This window comes from Mobula hypostoma, chromosome 9 (genome assembly GCF_963921235.1).
Source record: "Mobula hypostoma chromosome 9, sMobHyp1.1, whole genome shotgun sequence".
NCBI classification, from domain to species: Eukaryota; Metazoa; Chordata; class Chondrichthyes; order Myliobatiformes; family Myliobatidae; genus Mobula; species Mobula hypostoma.
The window spans coordinates 5,455,015-5,479,868 of NC_086105.1; the positions used below are offsets into that span (position 1 = coordinate 5,455,015).

Below are 24,854 nucleotides of genomic sequence, written 5' to 3' on the forward strand. Positions count from 1 at the left end.
ATATTTACCAGCACCTGTGAATGCTATGCCTTGGTGATCCGGGTATTTGTCCAGATGCTTCTTTAATGGTGTGAGAATGCCTACTTCTGTCACATCAGGCAATGTTCTCCAAGTTGTGATCAATTGGGTGGGGAAAATAAAAGTCACAGGTGCCCAGATATCACTCTTCTCCACCTCACCACCCCCCTATGCACATCCCAGATGGCATCATGTACACTTCCAATTTCTGCTGACATTTATAATGAGCATCTGTTATACTTAACCTTAGAATATATGTGATGCCCATTCCACGTCACCTAGAGCTACCTTTTCTCAGCCCATTTGAACCACCAAGTGTGGTGATGCTCCCACAGTAGTTTCAGCTGAAGGCACTGATTGACATGTAGAATTAAGATAATATTGCTAATACGGTTGGCAGCTTAACTTTTATATTTGGAGGGTTTTCAGACAAATTAAGGAGTTTAAAAGAATTGAAGGTGGTGGCAGCATTGGTTCCAGTGAATTACAGTTGTGAAGAGAGATGTGTTGGAAAGATCATCAAGCTGTTTACTCACTGTGTCGGTTCCTTTGGCCACACCTGCATTTATTGTCTGTCCCTAATTGCTGAGGCATGAAAGAAGCACTTACGAGTAGATTATATTGGTGGATCCTTGGTGTCGTATTTGGCCAGAACCTTCCCTGGAGGATTTTAGTGAAATAATTTGGTTTTTAGAACAATCTGGTAGATTCACGGGTATTGTTCCTGACACCAATTTTAGATGCTTGAATTTAAATTGTCCAGTTGTTATTCAGCGATTTGAATTTGTTTCCAGATCACTAGTGTAAGCCTTTAGATTAGGGATTTCCAGCCTTTTTATGCCCAAGAAAGTTTGGATGAAAAGAGAGGGCAAGGAGAGTTGCTGACAAGTAAGATCGAGGAAAATCCAAAGCTGTTACCTAAAGAGCAAGATAATTACTAAGAAGCAAGTAGGACCCATTAGGGACCTGTACATAGAGGCATTAACCTACCACCCCTACCATTAACCGAGGGATCTATGGACCCAGGTTGGGAACCCCTGCTTTAGATGCTAGTCCAATAATTAAAGCACATTACTGTACCAGAAACAACATTAAAATAAGGCTATGTAAGTAGGACAAAAGTATAGAACTGAAAAGGGAGTGGATGGTGGACTCAATAGTCTGGGTGAATTGAAGCACAAGTTTGTGGGCATATTTCAGACAGATCAGGAAATACTAGGCCGGTAATCATGGGGGCATTTTAATTAACCAAGTATTTACAAAGATGCAGCCATGTTAAAGTTACAGAGAATATAGAACTCCTAAATTGCACACACAATTTAACCCATATGTAGTTATCCCAAAAAAGTACAGGGGTTGTAGGGAGCCCAATTCTGTACTTAATTTCTATAGAAAGAGATTACATTGGCGTCAGGAGAGCACTTTTTTGTCATCATAATTTAGATTAACCATAATTACTTCAAAGGTCAAAGGTAAGATAGGACTAGAGCTTGGGAGCTTGGGGTAAAATTTAAGACATTTACCAAAAACAGACCAGAAATCCCTACTTTTGGTTTAAATCTTTTCAGAACAATGGAAGGCTTACAGTGAGATTCAGGTGGAGTTCAGTGCAAATATGCCTGCTTGGAAAGGAGAGGCAAGGTCACATTTGTTGCCCTCCAGATGATAAGATGATGCTTATGTTGAAAAACTAGAACTTAACACTACAGAGATCCTAGGAGGATATAGAAAGTGCAGGGTTGAAACTAAAAAAGAAAGTTTGGATGAAAAGAGAGGGCAAAGAAAGTTGCTGACAAGTAAAATCAGGGAAAATCCAAAGCTGTTATCTAAAGAGCAAAAGAATTACTAAGAAACAAGTAGGACCTATTAGGGACCAAATAGTGACCTGTACATTGTGGCAGAGCAGGGGTTCCCAACCTACCGTCCACTGACCCCTTGCCTAGTGGTCCCAGGCATAAAAAAAAGGGTTGGGAATGTCTGGTGTAGCGTCTTCAATAAATACAGTTCTGCAGTCTTTATGCTGATTTTGTTGGAGGGTATTTATAAAAATAGTGGCAAGGATGGTGATGTAAAAGAGGAAGCGTTATAGGGTTTAAATCAGGGGTTCCCAACCTTTTTTTAGGCCATGGGCCCCTATCATTAATTGAGGTGCCAGTGGGCCCCAGGTTGGGAATCCCTGGTGTAGTGTCTTTGAAAGAAACTAAATCGACAAATGTGGATGAAACACACACAAGGTGCTGGAGGTACTCAGCCAGCCAGGCAGCATCTATGGAGGAGAGTACAGTCGACGTTTTGAACCAAAACCCTTTGGTAGATCTACAGAAAAAAAGCTGAGGAATAGATTTAAGAGGTAGGGGGAGGAGAGACGCGAGATAATAGGTAATACCAGAAGGGGGAGGGATGAAAGAGCAATGGGCAGGCAAGAAGATAAGATGAGAGAGGGAAAAGGGGATGGGAAATAGTGAAGCAGAGGGGTGGGGGGCATTACCAGAAGTTCGAGAAATCAGTGTTCATGCCATCAGGTTGGAGGCTGCCCAAACGGAATATAAGGTGTTGTTCCTCCAACCTAAGTTTGGCCTCATCACAACAGTAGAGGAGGCCATGGATAGACATATTGGAATGGGAAGTGGAATTAAAATGGATGGCAACTGGGAGATCCACTTTTTCTGGCGGACGGAGCATAGGTGCTCGGCAAAGTGGTCTTCAGTCTACGCCGGGTCTCACCAACATACAGGAGGCCACACTGGGAGCACCAGAGAGAGTACATGACCCCAACAGACTCCCAGCTGAAGGGTCACCTCACCTGGAAAGACTGTTTAGGGCCCTGAATGGTAGTGAAGAGGCAGGTGTAGCACTTGTTTCACTTGCAAGGATAAGTGCCAGGAGGAAGATCAGTGGGAGGGACGAATGGACAAGGGAGTCACGTGGGGAGCAGTCCCTGCGGAAAGCAGAAAGTGTGCTTAGAGGTGGGATCCCATTGGAGATGGTGGAAGTTGCAAAGAATTACGTGCTGGGCATGGAGGTTGGTGGGGTGGTAGGTGAGGACAGGAGGAACCCTATCCCTGGTAGCATGACAGGAGGATGGGGTGAGAACAGGCATGTGTGAAATGGTGTGGATGAAATCTTAATCTGAAGCAATTAAATAAAAGCCGTTGAGATAGTTGCAGGAACTCTCAGGCCCTCACAAGCAACATGATGGAGTGCACTTCATGTACAATATTTGCATTATGGGACAGTATTACGTGACAGGGTTAGTGGAGAACTTCCTCATTTTCCACTGACCCTATCATGTTGTGGGATCACTGCATTTTCCTGGTGGTAATCCTACTACACACAGTCCAGATTGACAGTTAGACAACAGAGGTGGGCTTCCACTAAATATGGGCATTTGTTTCATGGAACTACTACAACCAACAGGAAACCCACTCTTGAAATTCATTAAGCTGAGAAAGTCTGCAGATGCTGGAAATCCAAAGAAACAGACAGAATGCTGTAGGAACTCAGCAGGTCAAGCAATGTCTACAACACTAGTTATTTGATTTGCTCGGGCACCAGCAGAAGTCAGCACTGGTGATACAGCTTCCTCCTTCTCCAGCATTGGTGTCAGCATCCCCTGAATTGAAACACATCTCTCCCACACCAACCTTTGAGCCATGGTGGTACTGACCTTATGTCAATTTAGAGGGCATAGGTAACAATTTAGAGATAAACTGTTGCTGGGGTTCTTCAGTCCTGCTTCAGTCCTGAAAAAGGGATCTTGGTCCAAGACGTTGACTGTTTATTTATTTCCATAGGTGCTGCCTGACCTGCTGAGTTCCTCCAGCATTTTGTATACATTGCTTGAGATTCAATGACAGTATCATTGCTACAGTCTGTCATTAACATGCTTGGTATTCTTGGACGAATGGCTTCCTGAACCCCAAAATCTTTTGCATCATTGATAATTCTCAGTTCACTCACGAATGATTATTCCTTATCTGTCGCTGAGCTGCTAAAATGCTGAAACATTTCTGAGGTGTATCACTCAGAAGGCAACATTGTGTTTAATTAGCATTCCTATAACTGGATTCTATTTGCATACTTTTAAGGTGGAAGTATTAGTATTGTCGAAACTCAGTGAGTTTGATTTGATATTGTCTATAAAGGTCCTTAGTCAAAGACAAAAGCAGTTGAATCACAATAAATAATTTGGAACCTGTCTTAATTCATCATAGTAGTCATCTGCCAAATACTTAATCATAAGAAATTCTGATAAGGCCATTCAGTCTATGTGTTCATTCACGTTATAAAAGAACTACCCAACTTAATTCCATGTTCCAGGATTTGATCCATAGCCCTGTAGGCTACAACTTTTCAGGTTCCTATCTTAGTAAAAAAATATGGTGGGGTTTTAGCCTCTGCTGCCTTTTGAGCCACAGATTGTCAACACCAACCATCCACCAGAAAAAATAGAAAGTGTTGTTATGCCACACATAAGTTTTCTCTCAAAATTGATTTTCTCCCTCTTTTTCTTTTTCTGCTGGATCTTAAAACTTCCCAGTCCTCTGGCCATTGTCACTTTGTGGTCCCTACCCTCAATTTCACATCACTGGCCTCCATTTAACCACAGATTGGAATCCCTCTGTCTAACTGATAAATTTCCGCTGAGCGTTATGGACCAGCTGTTTGAACATCTGCCACTATTCATTTACTGACTGATCTCTTGGCATATTTTCACAGTCCATCTTAGACAATTTCGCAGTCATATGATAATAATTGTCCTTATTTAATTTGAATGCATTGGTTTTGGTCCTCATCTCACACTGTGGCCACTCCCTCCTTGGGGAACTTTAACTAAGAGATCTTCTCATTAAATGCAACCAAATCTAAAATAGCCTGTTCCTGAATAGGATTTTGGTTCGAACAGCACAGAAACAGACCCTCAATGTCTGTGTTGACCATGATACTAATCCTATTTACCTGCATGTGGTGTATGCTCCTCCATGGCATACCGTTCTAAGAAGCAATCCCTGACAAACTCCAAATTATTTCTTGTGAATTTGTTTCATCCAGTCAATATTTATACATTAAAATCTCCCATGGCAGTTGCATTTTCCTTCAAACAGTCTCTAGATCAGGGGTTCCCAACCTTATTTATGCCATGGGAGCCTTACCATTAACCAAGGGGTCCATGGACCTCAGGTTAGGAACCCCTGCTCTAGAAATTTCTCCATTATTTAGAATCACATTTTAGGGGCCAAAAATGTCATATATCTTCTGTTATCCATGATTTCAACCCAAACTGATTCTGTGTTACCATCCTGTACATGTTTGTATCAGGGCTCTGATACTTTCCTTGATAGTGATTCCCTAGCTCCTTTCCCTTTGGACCTTTTGGAACAAAGTATAGTCTCGAATATTGAGCACCCAGTCCTGGTAACCTTGCAGCCATGCTGTTAAATCATTCTTGCGTGTGCTTTCCATGCAATCAACTCATCTGCCTTACTGTGAACCAGGGCTTCCCAACCTTTTTTATGCCATGGACCAATACCGTTAATCAAGGGATCCATGAACCCCTATTGTAAACACTGTACTCTCAAATAAGGCTGAATAAGCTTTGCTTATTTTTCTTGTAATTTTTATTAACTCTGAATTTGCTTTACGCTGCATACTTTAGTTTGCATTTTCTGCCTCAGCCTGGTGCACCTTGCTTGTCAATTTCACCCTCACTGTCTTGTGCCACCACTCTTTTTCATTTCTTCTTGTTGTATTAAACATTTTGCTCTCGGTGCCCCCCTCCCTCCTGTTTAATTTGAAACCTTGTGCAATTCATTGCATATTTGACCTATGCCTCAGAGATAGTGAAAATGCCTTAACGTGTCAGGAGATGATTCATGCCACAGAATAGCCAGTCTCTGACCCATCCTTATAACCACAGTGTTTATGGGGCTGGTCTCCTTAGTTGCTTCTGGTCATGGGTGACCACCTCAAGATGTTGATGGTAGGGGACTCAGCATTAATTTTCAAGGGTAGGTAATTAGACTCACTCTTGTTGGAGATGGTCACTTGTGTGGCACAAACATTACCTGCCACTTAACAGCCCATGTCTGAATGTCGTCTAGGTCTTGCTGCATGCAGACGTGGACTGCTTCATTTGCTGAGGAGTTGCAAATAGAATTGGACATTATGCAATCATCAGCGAACTTCCCCACTTCTAACCTTATGATGGAAGAAAAGGTCATTGAAGCAGCTGAAGATGGCTGGGCCTAAGATACTACCTTGAGGAACTCCTGCAGGGATATCCTGGGGCTGGGATGATTGATTGACCTGCAACTGCACATTCATCCTCCTTTGTGCAAGGTATGATTCCAGCCATTGGAGTGTATTCCCCTTGGTATCTGTTGACAGCTGTTTTAACCAGAGCGTCTTGACACCACAATTAGTCAGTTGCTGCTTTGATGTCAAGGGCAGTATGCTCACTTTAGTTCTCAAATTTAGCTTTTTGGTCTGTGGACCAAGGCAGTGAAAGGCCTCGACAAGGTATTCCATAGTGACAGCTAGAAATCATCATAACTCAGTGGGATATGCAGCATGCTTCTGAAGTACAGGTCTTCAGTACTGTAGCAAGATGGTTGTTACAGTATAGATTCAGTATTGTTGAATTGGTGGTGGTATTCCTACATACAGTGGCATGCAAAAGTTTGGGCACCCCTGGTCAAAATTTCTGTTACTGTGAATAGCTAAGCGAGTAAAATATGAACTGATTTCCAAAAGGCGTAAAGTTAAAGATGACACATTTCTTTAATATTTTAAGCAAGAAAACTTTTTTATTTCCATCTTTTTCAGTTTCAAAATAACAAAAATGGAAAAGGGCCCGAAGCAAAAGTTTGGGCACCCTGCATGGTCAGTACTTAGTAACACCCCCTTTGGCAAGTATCACAGCTTGTAAACGCTTTTTGGAGCCAGCTAAGAGTCTTTCAATTCTTGTTTGGGGGATTTTCGCCCATTCTTCCTTGCAAAAGGCTTCTAGTTCTGTGAGATTCTTGGGCCGTCTTGCATGCACTGCTCTTTTGAGGTCTATCCACAGGTTCTCGATGATGTTTAGGTCAGGGGACTGTGAGGGCCATGGCAAAACCTTCAGCTTGTGCCTCTTGAGGTAGTCCATTGTGGATTTTAGGTGTGTTTAGGTTCGTTATCCTGTTGTAGAAGCCATCCTCTTTTCATCTTCGGCTTTTTTTTACAGACAGTGTGATGTTTGCTTCCAGAATTTGCTGGTATTTAATTGAATTCATTCTTCCCTCTACCAGTAAATGTTCCCCTTGCCACTGGCTGCAACACAAGCCCAAAGCATGATCGATCCACCCCCGTGCTTAACAGTTGGAGGGGGGTTCTTTTCATGAAATTCTGCACCCTTTTTTCTCCAAACATACCTTTGCTCATTGCGGCCAGAAAGTTCTATTTTAACTTCATCAGTCCACAGGACTTGTTTCCAAAATGCATCAGGCTTGTTTACATCTTCCTTTGAACCTTTCGAATAGAACTTTTTGGCCGCAATGAGCAAAGATATGTTTGTGTACCCTCCCTAACGTTCAGGTATCAGTAATAATTTGTATATTTGCTAAATTATACTTATTCTTATCTTCTGTATTGTACTTTTTATTTTTTGTACTTCCATTCTTTTCTCTGAACTCTTAAACATTTAATATCTGTTACTGCTTTAGTCTCCATTTTACTGTTCTGTCTGTATTGGGATAGCATAGCAGCTAGCATGACACTACTATAACACCAGCGACTTAGGTTCAATTCCTGCTGCTGTGTGTAAGTACATTCTCCCCATGATGGTGTGGCGTTCCTCCGGGTGCCCTGGTTTTCTCCCACATTCGAAAAGTGTGTGGTTCAATAGGTTAATTGGTCACATGGGTGTCATTGGCTTGTTGGGCAAGAAGGGCCTGTTCCAGTGGCCACGTTGCTAAATAAATAATTAGAATATCCCTTTGAAACTGCTGATTTGTAATTGTTAAAAGCATGTTCTTATAAATCTTGGATGTGCATTTAAAACCTACACCTGTGCTGGATCTACTTTAAAAGGGCCTACTTGATCACTACGGAAACATTGTTAATCAGTAATCCCAAGAACTGCGGTTTTACCAACAAAATATCAGTGATATCGTTTAACTGAAGATAAGTACGACATAGATATCTGGAATGTACTGCCTGAAGAGACAGGTACTCTTACAACATTTTAAAAGTATTTAGATGAGTATTTAAATTACCGTGCCATGGGTGACTAAGGACCTTGTACTGGTAAATGGGCTTAGTGTAGATGGATACTCAATCAGTGATGTGAGTATGGCGGTTGGAAGGACCCAGTGAAGGGTCTCGGCCTGAAATGCCGACTGTACTCTTCTCCATAGATGCTGCCTGGCCTGATGAGTTCCTCCAGCATTTTGTGTGTGTTTCTTGGATTTCCAGCATCTGCAGATTTTCTCTTGTTTGTTATATACTGATACATATTTTTAACCTGTTTTATCTTCTTGAAAGACCAGATTTTGAACTTGATCAGTCACTATCCCGATACACTATCATGTACATTTCTTAACTATTATTGAAGTGACTTATCAATGCGCTATAGTTTCACTGATATGAAGTGTTAGTGATGGGTTTCAGCACAACTATCCTCTACTTTTATCAACTTCCACAAAGATCTGTGTTGGAGCCAAATGACTATCTCTTTATATTCTGATAGAATTTTTTTAAGTAAGTTCTTTATTGTGAAAAACGTGAAATTTGAGTAATTTGTCTTGTTCAAGCAAATATCAAAACTAGTTGCTTCCAATATATTTTGCATGTTTCTTCATGCTGCTAAGATCCGAATATTAATGCAGATTTTGTGGTCAAGATGTTGCTGTGTTTGCTCAGAGATCAAAAGTAATAAAGTACCAATCTTGTGTTTACAGTGATTTAACATTAAAAGTTTTAAGTCTTCAAGTGATTCTATGATTAAATTTGCACATGTTAAAATTATTGCTGAAAATGGGAACTTAATAAAAAGTGTTTTGAAGGATTCAGTAGAAAACATTTTTGCTCAGAGTTTCGTACATGATTTCAGTTGTCTCTGAATGTACCAGTGCTTCTGACATTATCATGATATAAAGAATCAGAATACTGCAGAGCAAATGAACCTATAACCCAATAAAATATGTCTACATAGTCATAGAATAGAACACTACAGCAGAGAAACGGGCCCTTCAGCCCATCTAGTCTCTGCAGAACTATTATTCTGTTTAGTCCCAATGACTTGCACCAAGACCAAAGCCCTCTATACCACTCCTAACCATGTACCTATCTAAACTACTCTCACACGTTGAAATCAAGTCCACAACCACCACTTCTTCTTCATTTCACACTCTCACCACTTTCTGAGTGAAAATGGTCCCTCTCATGTTCCTCTTAAACCAGGAGTTCTCAGTCTGGTGTTCAGGGATCCCTCTTCATGGTAGGGATCAGTGGCATTAAAAAAAAAGTTAGGGACCCCTGTTGTAAATACTTCATCTTTTACCTTTAGCTGATGAGCTGCTGTTCTAGTCTCACTCATTCTCAGTGGAAAAAGCCTGCTTGCATTTACTCTAGCTATCTGAGGCCTCCGTCTACCAGTGATGACTAGGGATATTGTGTCCTAGCTGTCTAGATACACAAGCCTGGGCAACACGATATGGAGAGCAAGCTGTTGCTCATGTAGCAAGCTCTCCCTGTCCATGCATCTGATAAACAACAGAGACTGATACAGTTTGGTATCAGCAGCGTTGTAGGAGTTGCCAGTCAATGTTGTCCCTAAGGAGTCCCACTGCCTTATGGACTCCAGCTCCGGATTTTTCCCTCAGAGTTTACTCCCAAAGCCTTCCCCGTGAGTGAGTATAGCCACAAGGCAGTGGAGGTTTGAGATCAGAGTTTTCCTTCTAGATGAGTTGCCAACCACGGCTGACGAGCCCCATCTGCCCAAAGCAACTGGTTTTAAGGCACCAGTAACCCGCCTTTACTCCTTCTCCTGTCAGTGGAAACAGTTCCACTGGGCTTAGTAGCTAAGCCGCACATGAAGGCCAGGAGCTAGACTTGGCTGTCAGAGGCTATTTGAGGTGCACACCATATTTAACAGGTAGTGGGAACTTGTTCCCATTACCACTTCCATCTATAACAACCTTAAGGAACCACTAGCTATACCCCTCATAATTTTGTATGCTTCTATCAAATCTCCCCTCATTCACCTGTGCTCTAGCTGATAAAGTCCTAACCTATTGAATCTTTCCCTGTCACACAGGTTCCCATGTTCCAGCAACATCCTCATAAATTTCCTCTATGCTCTTTCCATCTTACTGATCTCTCCCCAGTAGGACTACACACAATACTCCAAATACGAATTATACAACTTCAAAATAACGTCCCATCTCCTATACTCAATACAAACAAGAGAAAATCTGCAGTTAGAAGAAATTCAAGCAACACACACAAAATGCTAGAGGAACTCAGTAGGCCAGGCAACGATGGAAAAGAGTACAGTCGATGTTTCGGGCTGAAACCCTGTACTCAGTAGTTTAATTTTTGAAGGCAAATGTGCCAGAAGCTTTTTTTTACAACCCTGTCTACCCTGTTGGTTATGGGAAGTAATAAAAATGTAAATCTTAGTATAAAACCTGATCATCTGGCCTTACAAATCAAGCCAGAGGAAAGGAATTTAGATGTTATTATTAACTCTGGAGGTAAATTTTAAAACACAAATTAACCATATTATAAAGACTCTGTTCTTAAAATTGCCGATTAGACTACTGCAGTGGACTCTTCAGGACTGCCTAAGTAGGGATAAATCAGCTGCAGCTTGTTCAAAATGCAGCAGCAAGAATTTTAACCAAAAAAAATCTGAGCACATTTCACCGGTTTTGGCATAAATTGAATTGACTTTATTGCTTACATCCTTCATATACATGAGAAGTAAAAATCTTTGTGTTACGTCTCCGTCTAAATGTGCAATTTATAGTAATTTGTAATAAATAGTATATATAGCAGGGCAGTCAATATAGCATCAAAATACAGTTGTGTCAGCGTGATTTCATCAGTCTGATCTGCTGGTAGAAGAAGCTGTCCCAGAGCCTGTTTGTCTTGGCTTTTATGCTGCGATACCGCTTCCCGGATGGTAGGAGCTGGAACAGTTTGTGGTTGGGGTGACTCAGGTCCCCAATGATCCTTCAAGCCCTTTGTAAATTTCCTGAATAGTGGGAAGTTCACGTCTACAGATTCACTGGGCTGTCTGTACCACTCTCTGCAGAGTCCTGCGATTGAGGGGAGTACAGATCCCATACCTTGCAGTGATGCAACCAATCAGGATGCTCTCAGTCGATATGTAAGCTAAGGCAGTATGATATAGAGAGCAAGCTGTTGCCCATGCAGCAGGCTCTCCCTCTCCACAGAGCTAATGGAACCAAAAGAACTGCAGAGATTGATGCAGTTTCACACCAGCAGGATCGCAGGAGTTGCCAGTCAGTGTTGATAATGTGGGACCGCCTTATAGACTCCAGCTCTTGATTTTTAAGTAATCCCATAAGTAGGCCAAATTTTAAAAAGTAGGTTTTTAGAAGTGTTTTGAAATGTTCCACAGTGCTAGCCTGGTGTAGTTCAGATTTTTGGTGCATAAGAGCAAAAGGCCGCATCTTATATTCTTGGTTCTAGGAATACTAAGCAAACCAGGGTTCGCGAAACTAAAGGGATGCGAGGGGATAGACACTCCAAAACATACGGAGAAGCTAAATTATTTAGAGCTAGATTATATACAATTAAGTGTACTTTAAAATTGATCCTCAAGGACACAGGCAGCCAGTGTAATTATGGTATCAAGAAAACAACCTCTTCCTCAGAGTCACAAAAACAAAGGAGCTGGTTGTGGACTACAGAAAGAATGGAGACGGGCTAACCCCTATTGATATCAATGGAACTAGTGTTGAGAGGGTGAACAGCTTTTAAGTTCCTCAGTATACACATCACCGAGGATTTCATGAGGTCTGTACCTACTGACTGTGTGGTGAGAAAAGCACAACAGTGGTTCTTTCACCTCAGACGGTTGAAGAAGTTTGGTACGGGCCCTCAAATCCCAAGAACTTTTTACAGGGGCACAACTGAGAGCATCCTGAGCATCATTACGGCTAGGATGCAACATCTATGTTCGACACGGACCAGTGCAGGGCCTTTTACTTTACCGATTAGGGAACTTAAGATAAAGGAACTCTTAGGAGGCAGTAATCATAATATAATAAAATTCACCCTGCGATTTGAGATGGAGATGCTAAAATCAGATATATCAGTATGACAGAGGAGTAAAGGGAATTACAGAGACGTGACAGGAGAATCAGAATCAGGTTTATTATCACCGGCATGTGACGTGAAATTTGTTAACTTAGCAGCAGCAGTTCAATGTAATACATAATCTAGCATAGAGAGAAAAAAGTAATAATAAATAAACAAGTAAATCAATTACGTATATTGAATAGATTATTAAAAATGTCCAAAGACAAATGCTGTATATTTAAAAAAAGTGAGGTAGTGGCCAAAGCTTCAATGTCCATTTAGGAATCGGATGGCAGAGGGGAAGAAGCTGTTCCTGAATCACTGAGTGTGTGCCTTCAGGCTTCCGTACCTCCTACCTGATGGTAACAGTGAGAAAAGGGCATGCCCTGGGTGCTGGAGGTCCTTAATAATGGACGGTGCCTTTCTGAGACACTGCTCTCTAAAGATGTCCTGGGTACTTTGTAGGCTGGTGCCCAAGATGGAGCTGACTAGATTTACAACCTTCTGCAGCTTCTTTCGGTCCTGTGCAGTAGCCCCTCCATACCAGACAGTGATACAGCCTGTCAGAATGCTCTCCACAGTACAACTATAGAAGTTTTTGAGTGTATTTGTTGACATGCCAAATCTCTTCAAACTCCTAAAAAGGTATAGCCGCTGTCTTGCCTTCTTTATGACTACATCAATATGTTGGGACCAGGTTAGATCCTCTGAGATCTTGACACCCAGGAACTTGAAGCTGCTCACTCTCTCCACTTCTGATCCCTCTGTGAGGATTGGTATGTATTCCTTCGTCGTACCCCTCCGGAAGTCCACAATCGGCTCTTTCGTCTTACTGACGTTGAGTGCCAGGTTGTTGCTGTGGCACCATTCCACTGATTGGCATATCTCACTCCTGTACGCCCCCTCGTCACCGTCGCCTCCTGAGATTCTACCAACAATGGTTGTATCGTCGGCAAATTTGTAGATGGTATTTGAGAGTAGAGTAGTGGGCTAAGCACACACCCCTGAGGTGCACCAGTGTTGATCGTCAGCGAAGAGGATGTGTTATCACCAATCCACACAGACTGTGGTTTTCCGGTTAGGAAGTCGAGGATCCAATTACAGAGGCCCAGGTTCTGCAACTTCTCAGTCAGGATTGTGGGAATGGTGGTATTAAATGCTGAGTTATAGTAAATGAACAGCATCCTGACGTAGGTTTTTGTGTTGTCTAGGTGGTCTAAAGCCATGTTTAGGGCCATGGGGATTGCGTCTGTCGTGGACCTATTGTGACGATAGGTAAATTGCAGTGGGTCCAGGTCCTTGCTAAGCTGGCCGTAGTTGATTGTAAGGGGACACTAGCTAAGATGACAGCAGAAATGCAATGGCTGGAGTTTTTAGGAGCTATTTGAAAAGCGCAGGATAGGTACATCCCAAAGAAAAAGTTTACTAAAGGGTGGATGAGGATGGAAGTCAAAGACAGCATAAAAGCAAAAAAGAGGGCATGTAATAGAACAAAAAGTTATAGGATTCAGAAGCCTTTAAAAACCAACAGAAGACAACTAAAAAAGCCATACAGAGAGAAAAAATGAAATATGAAGGTCAGCCAGCCAAAAATATATGAGGATACAAAAAAGTCTTTTTTCAGATACGTAAGGAGTAAAAGAGATGAGAGTAGATACTGAATGGCTAGAAAACAACACTACAGAGGTAGTAATGGGGGCAAAGAAATGGCAGATGAGCTTAAGTGTTTTACATCAGTCTTCACTGTGGATGACACTAGCAGTATGCCAGAAATTCAAGTGTGTCAGGAGGCAGAAGTGAATGTAGTTATTATTACTAAGGAAAAGATGTTTGGGAAGCTGGAAGATCTGAATGCATATAGGCGGAGGGGCAGGTGATGTTGAGGAAACAGAGTCTGTAGAAGGACTTGGACAGATTAAGAAGATGGTCAAAGAAGTAATAGATGAAATATAGTGTAGGGAACTGTATGGCCATACATTTTGGTAGAAAGAATGATGGTGTTGGCTATTTTCCTAACAGGAGGAAAATTCAAAAATCAGCGGTGCAAAGGGAATTAGGGGTCCTTGTGCAGCATTCCCTAAAGGTTAACTTGCAATGTTAACATTTGTTTTGAGAGTACTGGAATTTAAAAGGAAGGATGCAATACCAAGGCTTTATAAAACCCCTAATCTAAGAACAGACATAGTGATATTGGAGAGAGTCCAGAGGAGGTTCACCAGAGTGATCCTGGGAATGAACGGGTTAATACATGAGGAGTGTTTGATGACCCTGGGCCTGGACTCACTGGAGTTAGAAGCATTGTGGGCTGAATGGCCTGTTCCTGTGCTGTACTCTTCTACGTTCTGTGTGATGGATCTCAGTGAAATCTAGTGATTGTTGAAAGGCCTAAATGGAGTGAATATGGAGAGGATGTTTGATATTGTAGGGGAGTCTAGAACCAGAGTGCACAGCCTCAGAATAGAACATCCATGTAGAACAGAGAAATTTCTTTAGCCAAATGGTGGTGAATATGTGGAATTCATTGCTGCAAAGAACTTTGGAGGCCAAGTTATGGGTATATTTAAAGCAGAAGTTGATGGGTTCTTGACTGGTCAGTGCCTCGAAAGTTACAGTGAAAGCAGAGTAATGAGTTGAGAGGGGTAATGAATCAGCTACGATGTAATACCAGAGCACTCACAATAGGCCAGATGGCTTAATGTTTTATGGTCTAAATTCAGTGTTCATTAACTGATAATTGTTTTAGAACAGTTAATCATACTTAAGTGTGCATTGTTTTCACTGACCTGCAGTATTTTGTGTATGTCAAGATATTCATGAATTTGATATAATCTGTAAAATATTAAAAGTAGTGTATCCCTGGTATATGTATTGGTGTAACATCTTTGAAGAGAAAGGATTGTGTAGTTGATGTATTTAGTAGGTACAGGTTGAGTACCTCTTATCCGAAACACTAGGAGCCAGAAGTGTTTTGGATTTTGGAATTTTTTTGGATTAAATAGATAGCTTGGAATTGCCATCATTTCCGTCTCTGAATTTATGTGCTACCAGTAGATAGTCTTTGCCCTACACTTGTTCATCACACATATGTACTTAATAGTTAAAGTTATTACGTATGTTAATATAATTATGGGTGGCAGGGTGGCATAGTGGTTAGCGTAATGCTTTACAGTACTGACGACCCAGGTTCAATTCCCACTGCTGTCTGTAAGGAGTTTGTACGTTCTCCCTGTGGTTGCATGGGTTTCCTCAGGGTGCTCTGGTTTCCTCCCACGGTCCAAAGACGAACCTGTTTGTAGTTTAATTGTTCATTGTAAATTGTCCCATGATGAGGCTAGGATTAAATTGGGGATTGCTGGGTGGTGCAGCTCGAAGAGCTGGAAGGGTCTATTCCGTGCCGTATCTCAATAAGTAAATTTATAGGGAGAGGGAAAAATAAGTGTGCAGGGTAACAAAAGCAGCACAGCAGCATTGGGAGGATACCTGAATCGGCTGTTGAACAACAACAAACAGCAGACTTTCAATCTCCATCTGCAGGACCATGTTTTGATTAAAAGGTTACAATAAATGTATTTTCGGTTTTTTTAAGTAAGGTATAAAAAGGATCAGCTTTGTAGACTTCTTCTAGTGTTAGCTTTTCATCAGTGACAATCTTGATAAGCTCATCAGTGACGCAAACACGAGGGAATCTGCAGATGCTGGAAATTCAAGCAACACACACAAAATGCTGGTGGAACACAGCAGGCCAGGCAGCATCCATAGGAAGAAGCACAGTCGACGTTTCAGGCCGAGCCCCTTCGTCAGGACTGAATTTCTTCAATTCATCAATGAACTTCTTTAACACGAGAAAATCTGCAGACGCTGGAAATCAGAGCAGCACACACAAAATGCTGGAGGAACTCAGCAGACCAGCAGCGTCTGTGGAAAAGAGTAAGCAGTCAACGTTTCGGGCTGACACCCCTCATCAGGAGAATGAATTTCTTTGCTGCTTCTTGATCTTTGGATGCTTAGAAATTTAATACCATGCCTTTTCTTAATTTTCTGCAATTAGCTTGCTGAATTACCTTAAATTTTCAGTTCATTGTGATCTTTGCTTGTTCCATACTATTAATTGGCATATGTTCACTCTCGCTGACGAATCCGTTCCTTCAATATACAATTGAGATCTTCATGTTTTGCTTTATGCTGTGTTTTTTCATATGTGAAGCCACTTCTCAGAACCAGTGCACAAAGATCTGTACCACGCCTTTGAACTTCCCCTGCACCTTGTGGGATTTTCTATTTGTAACATCATGTCAATGCTCAAAAAATGTTTGGATTTTGGAATTTCGGATAAGTGGTGCTCAACCTGTACTTGCTGTGTTGATCTGTTATGGCAGGAATACTGACTTGTAGTTATAAAATTCACCTAACCCTGAGGAGAGGTGCAGAGAGTGCATCTTGTTTAATTTTGATAAGTTATTTTTTAGATTAGATTTAGATTATGAGGACACTCAGTCCTCTTTTATTGTCATTTAGAAATGCATGCATTAAATAAAATGATACAACATTCCTCCAGAATGTTATCACAAGAAAACACAGGACAAACCAAGACTAAAGCTGACAAAACCACATAATTATAGCATATAACCATGGGCACGGTAAAACAAAATCTCAAAGTTTATAAATATTGTGTGGAAATCTGCTAGAATAAAAACATGCTTTAATGAATAGAGAAACATCTTATGGATTGTTTCCTTGCTCCTTTATTGGACTTTATCTAGTTACTGCAACATGAAGCTGATTGAATAAATGTACTTGCATCATGTAATACTTTCATTTGAAAAATTTAACACAGATTTCCTAAATCCTTTTGACATGAAATTGGCAAACATTAATAAGCTCTTATGTGTGGCCATGTCCTTGTGATTGTCTTACTCTTAAGTTCAGTAACAAATTCCAGGGTTTTAGTCTTGTAGAGGTTCTTTTTCCAATGATACTACTCTTTAGGCTATGGTTGGTATCAGTGATAAAGTAAACTTCGGGAATTGTTACATTCCATGAATTCGTGCATGGTTACTTATAGTGTGCTTGTATTTGAGTGGTAATAAATAAATAACTACTTGGATTTGGGTAGAGCCGAGCTTCTGAATTATTACAGCTGCACTCATTAAGTCTTTGGAACTATTCAGTCTCATCATGAAATTTTCCTCCACTCACCTTAAAATGCTGTCCTCTAGCATTGCCAATTGCCACCCTAGGTGGTGGTTGTCCACTTTATTTATGTTTCTCATAGTCTTCTACAACTCTATTAAGTAATCTCGCATCCTAACTTGGTTCTAAAGAGAAAAGCCCTAGCTTGCTTAACCTTTCCTCATAAGTAGTATCTTAGTAAATCTCCTCTGCACACTCTTTAAAGCTTCCATGACCTTCCTATGATGAGGTGACCAAAAATGAACACAGTGCTCTAAATGTGGTCTAACCGGACATTACCTCCCTATCAATTGTGTGACAACTTTGAGGAATCTATGGACTTGAACTCCAGGATCCCTCCACACTGCTCAAAATCCTTCCAATAACTTTGCATTCCAAATTTAAGTTCAATCTTCCAAAGTGTATCACATCACACTTCTCAGATTAAACTACTTTTGTCACTTCTCCACTCAGTTCTATATCCTTCTACGTCTTGTTGTAACCTACAACAACCTTCTACACTATTCATAACTCCACTAACCTTAATGATATCTGCAAACTTAACAGTATTCTTCTCCTCCACTTTCAGGCACATTTTTAACCCCTTTATCCCTGAGCAGTCCTACCCTCACTCTAGATGTCCTTTGTTCTTCATGTCCGTGTAGAATCCCTTGTACAGTTTTCCTTAATCCTACTTATCAAGGTCTTCTCATGTGCCCTTCTAGCTCTTATAAATCCATTCTTAAGCTCCTTCCTTGCTAACTTATCGTTCTCAAGAACCCAGCTTTATTTTTGCTTCTTAAACCTTAAGTATGTTTCCATCTTCCTCTTGACTAAATGTTCTACCTTTCTTGTCAACCATAATTCCTTTATCCTATCATCTTTCCCCTACCTCAGACAAACATATCCAGAATCCCATGTTAGTGGTTCCTAAACAACTTCCACATTTCTGTTGCATTTCCTTGAGAATATCTTCTCCCAATTTAAGGTTGCAAATTCCTGCCTCGCACCGTCTTAATGCCTCCTCCAATTAAAAGCTTTTCCATCTCATCTGCTCCTGTCCTTGTCCATGGCTCTGCTGAAAGATTGGGGGGTTGTCACTCTCTGAAATGCTCACCCACTGAAAGGTCAATCATCTGAGAGTTCATTGCCAGATCCAGTATGGCCTTTCCTCTCGTGGGCCCGTCCACGTACTGGAATCTTTACAAGACACATATAACAAGTTTTGCCCTACCTAAATATTTTGCATTGAGGAGGTGCCAGTCATTCCGATTTCATTCTTCTAAATTGTAGCAGATACGAGTTCAGTAGCCCCAGTTGTTCTTCATTTGTCTTGCTTGCCAACCCTGGAATCGTCTTTGTTGCACTCCCTCAATAGCAACGTCGCCCTTCATTGTATAAGGAGTCAAATTTGTACATGTGGTATTTCCAGTGCTTCTACAGTCACGTTGTGAACATGGGACAATCTGCCAGGGGATATGATTGAGGCATTGCGATGACAACATTGGACAGGTACATCGATAAGAAATATTTTGACCAGGGGTTCCCAACCTGGGGTCATGGACCCCTCGGTTAGGGATCTACCGCATAAAGAAAAGGTTGGGAACCCCTGATTTAGAGGGGTATGGACCAGCTTAGATGGATATCTCGATTGGCATGGGGTTAGGTTGAAGGCTTTGCTTCCTTGCTGTATTTCGTTATAGTTATAAATCCCTTCAACTGTTTCTGAACTATTGCTTATGTTCTTCAGTTGTTCCTTCTACTTGGCCCTAAGTTCTATAACATTTTTGAGGTGTTTGTGTCCTCCATGTGGAAAGAAACAAAGTATTGGTTTGATTAGTCTGTCCTTTCTTTAGTTTCTCATTATAAATCATATTCTCTGCAAATATCTATGAAAACTGTTACAGTAAGTACTTTGGTTTACTGCAAACTCTCCGATTCCACTTTTCCCTCCAGTCCGCCCAGTTCTTAGGTTTTGTTGATTTTTCGTATGTTTTTTGTCTTTTCCTTTGATCTAATATTATCACTAATTTCTTGTTATCCATCCTTACTGCTAGGAACCAGCTATTGTTCTTCATTCATGCACTATTTAAATGTTTGCCATTGCCAATCTACGACCATTCCCATATATAACACCCCTCATTTCAGCTCAGGACCCTAGTCTCAGAATTAAACATGTCACACACCATATGAAGAAATTCCAAAATGTTATAGTCGCTCCGTGGAACCTTGCATAACAAGGTTGCTGATTAATCCTTTCTCAATACATATTACTTATTCTAGGTCGGCCTGCTCTCTAATCGTTCCCTTGATGTACTGGTCCAATAAACCTTCCTGTATATGCTCCAGGAATTCTTCCTCCACAGTATTGTTACTAGTTTGATATGTGTATAGATTAGAGTATTGGTTATTTATTGGCTCTGCCTCTAATTTCCATTACTGTTCGGCCCATAGTGGCCCCACTGCTATCCTCTTTGTCAATGCATCAACAATTCAAGAATAGCTTCTTGCTCTTTGCCATCCGATTTCTGAATGGACATTGAACCCATGAACACTACCTCATAATTTTTTTTTAGTTTTTATTTTTACACTACTTATTTAACTATTTAATGTATATATACTTACTGTAATCCACAGTTTTTTCTCTATTATCATGTATTGTATTGTACTGCTGCCACCAAGACAACAAATTGAATGACATATACCAGATATTAAACCTGATTCTGATATCTGTCTAAAGTAATTGTGTTTTTATGATGAATATTATTGTCCTTAAAATAAAAGTTCTTATTGAATCAATTTTAATTATAACTCCCTTGCCTTACTATGATTATTTATTGCCTGCTAACATGTTTCTGCACTTGGAGTCAACCATTTCTCTCATCTTGTTAACAGGTGAAGAGAATGAACAAGAACAAGCTGATGATGGGTTGTTCATTTCAACCACCGATCAAAGTGACTGGTGCCCTATCTGCCTGAATGTTTTTGTGGAACAAGAAGTGGCTGTTCCTGAGAGCTGCTGGCACGTTTTCTGCCTGGGGTGTATTCTTGCATGGGCTGAAGTAAGCAAATTGTTAATTGAATAGTTTTATAAGTAATTTTATTGAAAATAAAGGTCATATGTGGAACTGAGTTGGAAATATAATAAAATAATGGATTAATGTTTCCTTAATTTAGTTACGTCAGGTAAAACAGCAGATATAACTGAAGCAGTAGCCAAACATACTTTTAAGGTTTATTTAGCAAGATTGGGGCAGAAAACGGAAACAAGAGCTATATTCATCAAGTTAAAGTGTGACAATTTAATTGAATGCTGATACTCCACACTAGAGGAATTTGGCACTGTATATGGTAAGTATTATCCATGATGGACAGGGACGTAGACTTTCCATGGAATGACTCTTAAAGCCACCAGCAATGGTACGTAATCTTTAGTGTAGATGTGGAAACAAATGTGGTTTGCTTTTAATTTACCACACCCAGCCCCCACCACTTCCCAAAGACATGAGTCTTGTACATCAGGAAGCTCAAAACCTGACCTCTGTAAGACAGAGCATTTACAGTGCCTTGTAAAAGTATTCAGCCCCCAACTCTTTATTCGCATAAATACATATTACAGCCAGGGAATTGGGCCAGTTTAACTGATAATTTTTATTTCTGAATCACGTGCTCCTTTTTTCACTGTAAGAGTCCAAAAAACTTGGAAAACTATTAAGGATGAGAAACTAAAAAATAAAAAGTGAAATATCAGCTGTACAAACGTATTCAACCCGCTTTGTTCAGTACTTACTTGAACCACCTTTTGCAGCTATTACATCCAGTCGAGCAAGATTTGCTCATTCCTCCTGGCAAAACTGTTCAAGCTGTGCCAGGTTAGTGTGGGAGCGGCAGTGAACAGTAATCTTGGTCTTGACAGAGATATTCAGTTGGGTTAAGATCAAGGGCTCTGACTGGGCCGCTCAAGAACATTAATTTTTTTTCGTTTGAAACCACTCCGTGGTTGCTTTGGCAGTGTGTTTCGTCCTGCTGAAAGATGAACTTCCTCCCCACTTTAAGCTTTCTGGCAGAGGCTAGGTTTTTTTCTCCAGGATCTCTCTGTACTTAGCAGCATTTATCTTCCCATTAATCCTGACTAGTTGTCTAGTCCCTGCTGCTGAAAAGCATCCCGATAGCTATGCTACCTCCACTGTGCTTTACAGTAGGGGTGGCATTGTCTGGCTGGTGTGCAATACTAGATTTTCACCACACGTACCACTTAATGTTGAGACCAGAAAGTTCCACTTTTGTCTCATCTGACCACAAGACCTTCTAACACATCTTTACAGTATCTTCTAAGTGACGTTTTGCAAAGTCTTTACAGGCAAGGGTATGCATTCTTTCTAGCCAGGGCTTCTTCCTTGTCACGCTCCCATTAATACCCTTTTTGTGCAATGCCTTAGAGATTGTGGAGCCATGAACTTCATCTCCAGTTGTAGCCACTGACTTCTGCAGCTCACTGAGAGTGGCTGCTGGCTATGGTGATGCCAACAGCCACTCTTACAAGTGTCATACTTCACTGGCGACTAAGTTTAGAGGGGTGGCCTGACCTAGGCAGTGTGTTGTGGGTTCATATTTTTTCCATTTTTCACAATGCACTGCACTGAGCTCTGAGGTATGCTCAAGTGCCTTTGATATGGTCTTGTACGCTTCCCCAAATTTGTATTTTTGCATTTCTCAGTTACCATTTCCATGACTTGTCTTGGATGCTATTTTGGTTTGGTATGTTGAAAATCTACCAGAATGTTGAAGCTTACAGAGAAAAATCTGCCATACTGTTGGACCTTACAGAGAGAGGGAGTATTTATTCTTATAATGCATGGAAAGCAAGTGATCCTCCAATTTTCTACATCGATAAATTTTGTGAGCTGATGAGGTAATACATTATAGTATATTGCACCTGATGAAAGTTAGCAAATTAATTACAAAGGGGATGAATACTTTATCAGCCTCACAAATTTGATTTTTAATTTTTTGTAAATTGTTGACAGGTTTTGGATTTTTCTGTTGATTTATATAATGCATAATATTTTGTGCATTTGCTCAAAAATATCCGAATTCAATGTATCTTAAATTTGGAAAATGAGACAGTAAAATGTGAAAACAGTTTTGGGGGCTGAATAGGTCTTCAGGACATTATATGCTGTTGCTCCAATTCGAGATGGTGGGAGATGTGATAATGATAATCATGGTTATTGCATCACATAAAGGATTGGATTTCCATAGGGAGGGTACAGAGGGAGTTTGTCAAGCTATTGACTAGGACAGAGCATTTCTGTTAAGAGAGTCAGGGTGGATTGGGTTTGTTTTTCTTGAAGCAGAAGAGGCTTGTAAATTATAAGGAGCATTGGTTGGGTAGAAAATAGCAAACTTTTCTGTAGCAGAGAGGATCTGAGAAAGAACTACTTCACCCAGAGGCCAGTGAGAATCTGAAATCAGTCTGGATGGGTGATTGAAGCAGGTACTCTCATTGCAACGCACACAAAATGCTGGAGGAATTCAGCAGGCCAGGCAAAAGTGTATCTAGAGGCATTTTAAAAAAAGTTCCAGCATCTGCAGATTTTCTCATGTTTATGATATGCTCACTACAAGTAGTAAGAATAATTTTATCACTGTGGCGTATAAGGCTATAGAAAAGTACTGGTAAATAGGATTAGTATGGATAGGTACAATTGGCAGTAATGTGGTTGGCAAAGAACCTGTTTCTGTGCTGAATAATTTTATGACCTGGCAATTTCTCTGAGAATTATTTAAGCTGCTGCTGGAATTAGCACACATTTGTATTGAATACAGAAGATGAGATGTTATGTGAAGTTGTGTAAGATGTTGTTGAGGCGTAATTTGGAGTATTGTGTGCAGTTTTGGTCACCTACCTACAGGATGTAAATAAGGTTGAAAGAGTACAGAGAAAACTTACAAGGTTATTGCTGGGATTGGAGGACCTGAGTTATAAGGAAAAATTGAATAGGTTAGGACTTTATTATTTGGAACATAGAAGATTGAGGAGAGATTTGATAGAGGTATATAAAATTATGAGGTATATAGATAGGGTATATATAAGCAGGCATTTTTCACTGAATTTGAGTGGGAGTATGACCAGAGGTCATGGGTTAAGGGTGAAAGGTGAATTGTTGAATGGGAACATGAGGGGAAACAAGTTTGCAGCACAAATAGTGCATGTAAGCTCAGTTTCAACGTTTAAGAGAAGTTTGGATAGGTACATGGATGGTAGGAGTATGGAGGGCTATGGTACCGGTGCAGGTCAGTGGGAGTAGGCAGTTTAAATGGTTTGGCATGGACTAGTGGGGCTGAAGGGCCTGTTTCTGTGCTGTACTTTTTTAAGACTCTATGACTGACTCTATTTGTCCATCCCTCACTGCCCACTCTGTGCTGAAATTTATACTGAAAGTGATATTTTCCCAGAATTTGGTTTCATTGCTTGAATATTTAAAAAAAATAATCTGACATTAGAAAATAAAAGTGGTTTGAACTTACATTGTAATTTTTTTTAACCTTTTACAGAAACTGAGTTCCTGCCCAATAGATAGAACGCCTTTCAGTGTGGTTTATAAACGAGACAATATAAAGTGTAGCACAAAGGTATGGTATTCAAGTAATTGTTGATAATTGCGTAAATGCAGATATGTCGAATATTAAAAATAAAATGAACCCAACTAATTGAGTATTATTAAAGTAAGTTACAACAGTGCCCAGTTTGGCAAAATAAACTTTGTTTCCTGCTTTCAGACTTTGAAATAGAACATATATTAAAAGTTTCAATTTCTCTTTATCCTTCATATCAGATTCCAGTCAGCACTTGCTTCAGTAAAAATTCAAACCAGAAGGAGGGCAACAGTGGACATAATGTCGATGTCTCAAGGTTTGTAACGACAAAGTCTTTTGAGATCATCCAGATGTTCGTCCAGCATTTTGTGTGTGTATCTTTTGCAGTAATTTTTTGTTGTTAACAATACTCTCTACTTGAACAAGTCTTTCATTAACGGGCTCCGAGCATTTGGCTTATGGATTCATAATTCACAGAATGCACCATGTTGGCATCTCTGTAGTACTCTTAATTGAACGGAAATCTGCGTGTTGACTGAAGACTGCGTGGCCTCATAATCTAATCTAATCTGCTTGTTCAGGTTTGCCAGATGAATGTAATTCGATATTAAATTTTCTGCAGGCCTCAACTCCTCCAGATTACCCTTAATTCCACGATGTTTCAAAAATACATCTAACTCTTTAAATACCTCATGATCTCATATCCATAACCCTTTGGGCTGCAGAGTTCTAGCATGCACCTCTATCACTTAAAAGGT

General features: G+C 40.5%; 1 protein-coding gene across 3 annotated transcripts in view; it reads left to right on the forward strand.

Annotated features, from left to right (window-relative positions):
• Positions 1-24,854, forward strand: part of scaf11 (SR-related CTD-associated factor 11) — an 89,807-nt gene that overhangs the window by 22,897 nt on the left and 42,056 nt on the right. For all 3 annotated transcript variants that reach the window (XM_063057665.1, XM_063057664.1, XM_063057666.1), the window contains 3 exons: positions 20,392-20,558; positions 24,055-24,132; positions 24,336-24,412. In XM_063057665.1, the coding sequence (XP_062913735.1) occupies positions 20,392-20,558; positions 24,055-24,132; positions 24,336-24,412 (322 nt within the window). The remainder of the gene's footprint in view (positions 1-20,391; positions 20,559-24,054; positions 24,133-24,335; positions 24,413-24,854) is intronic.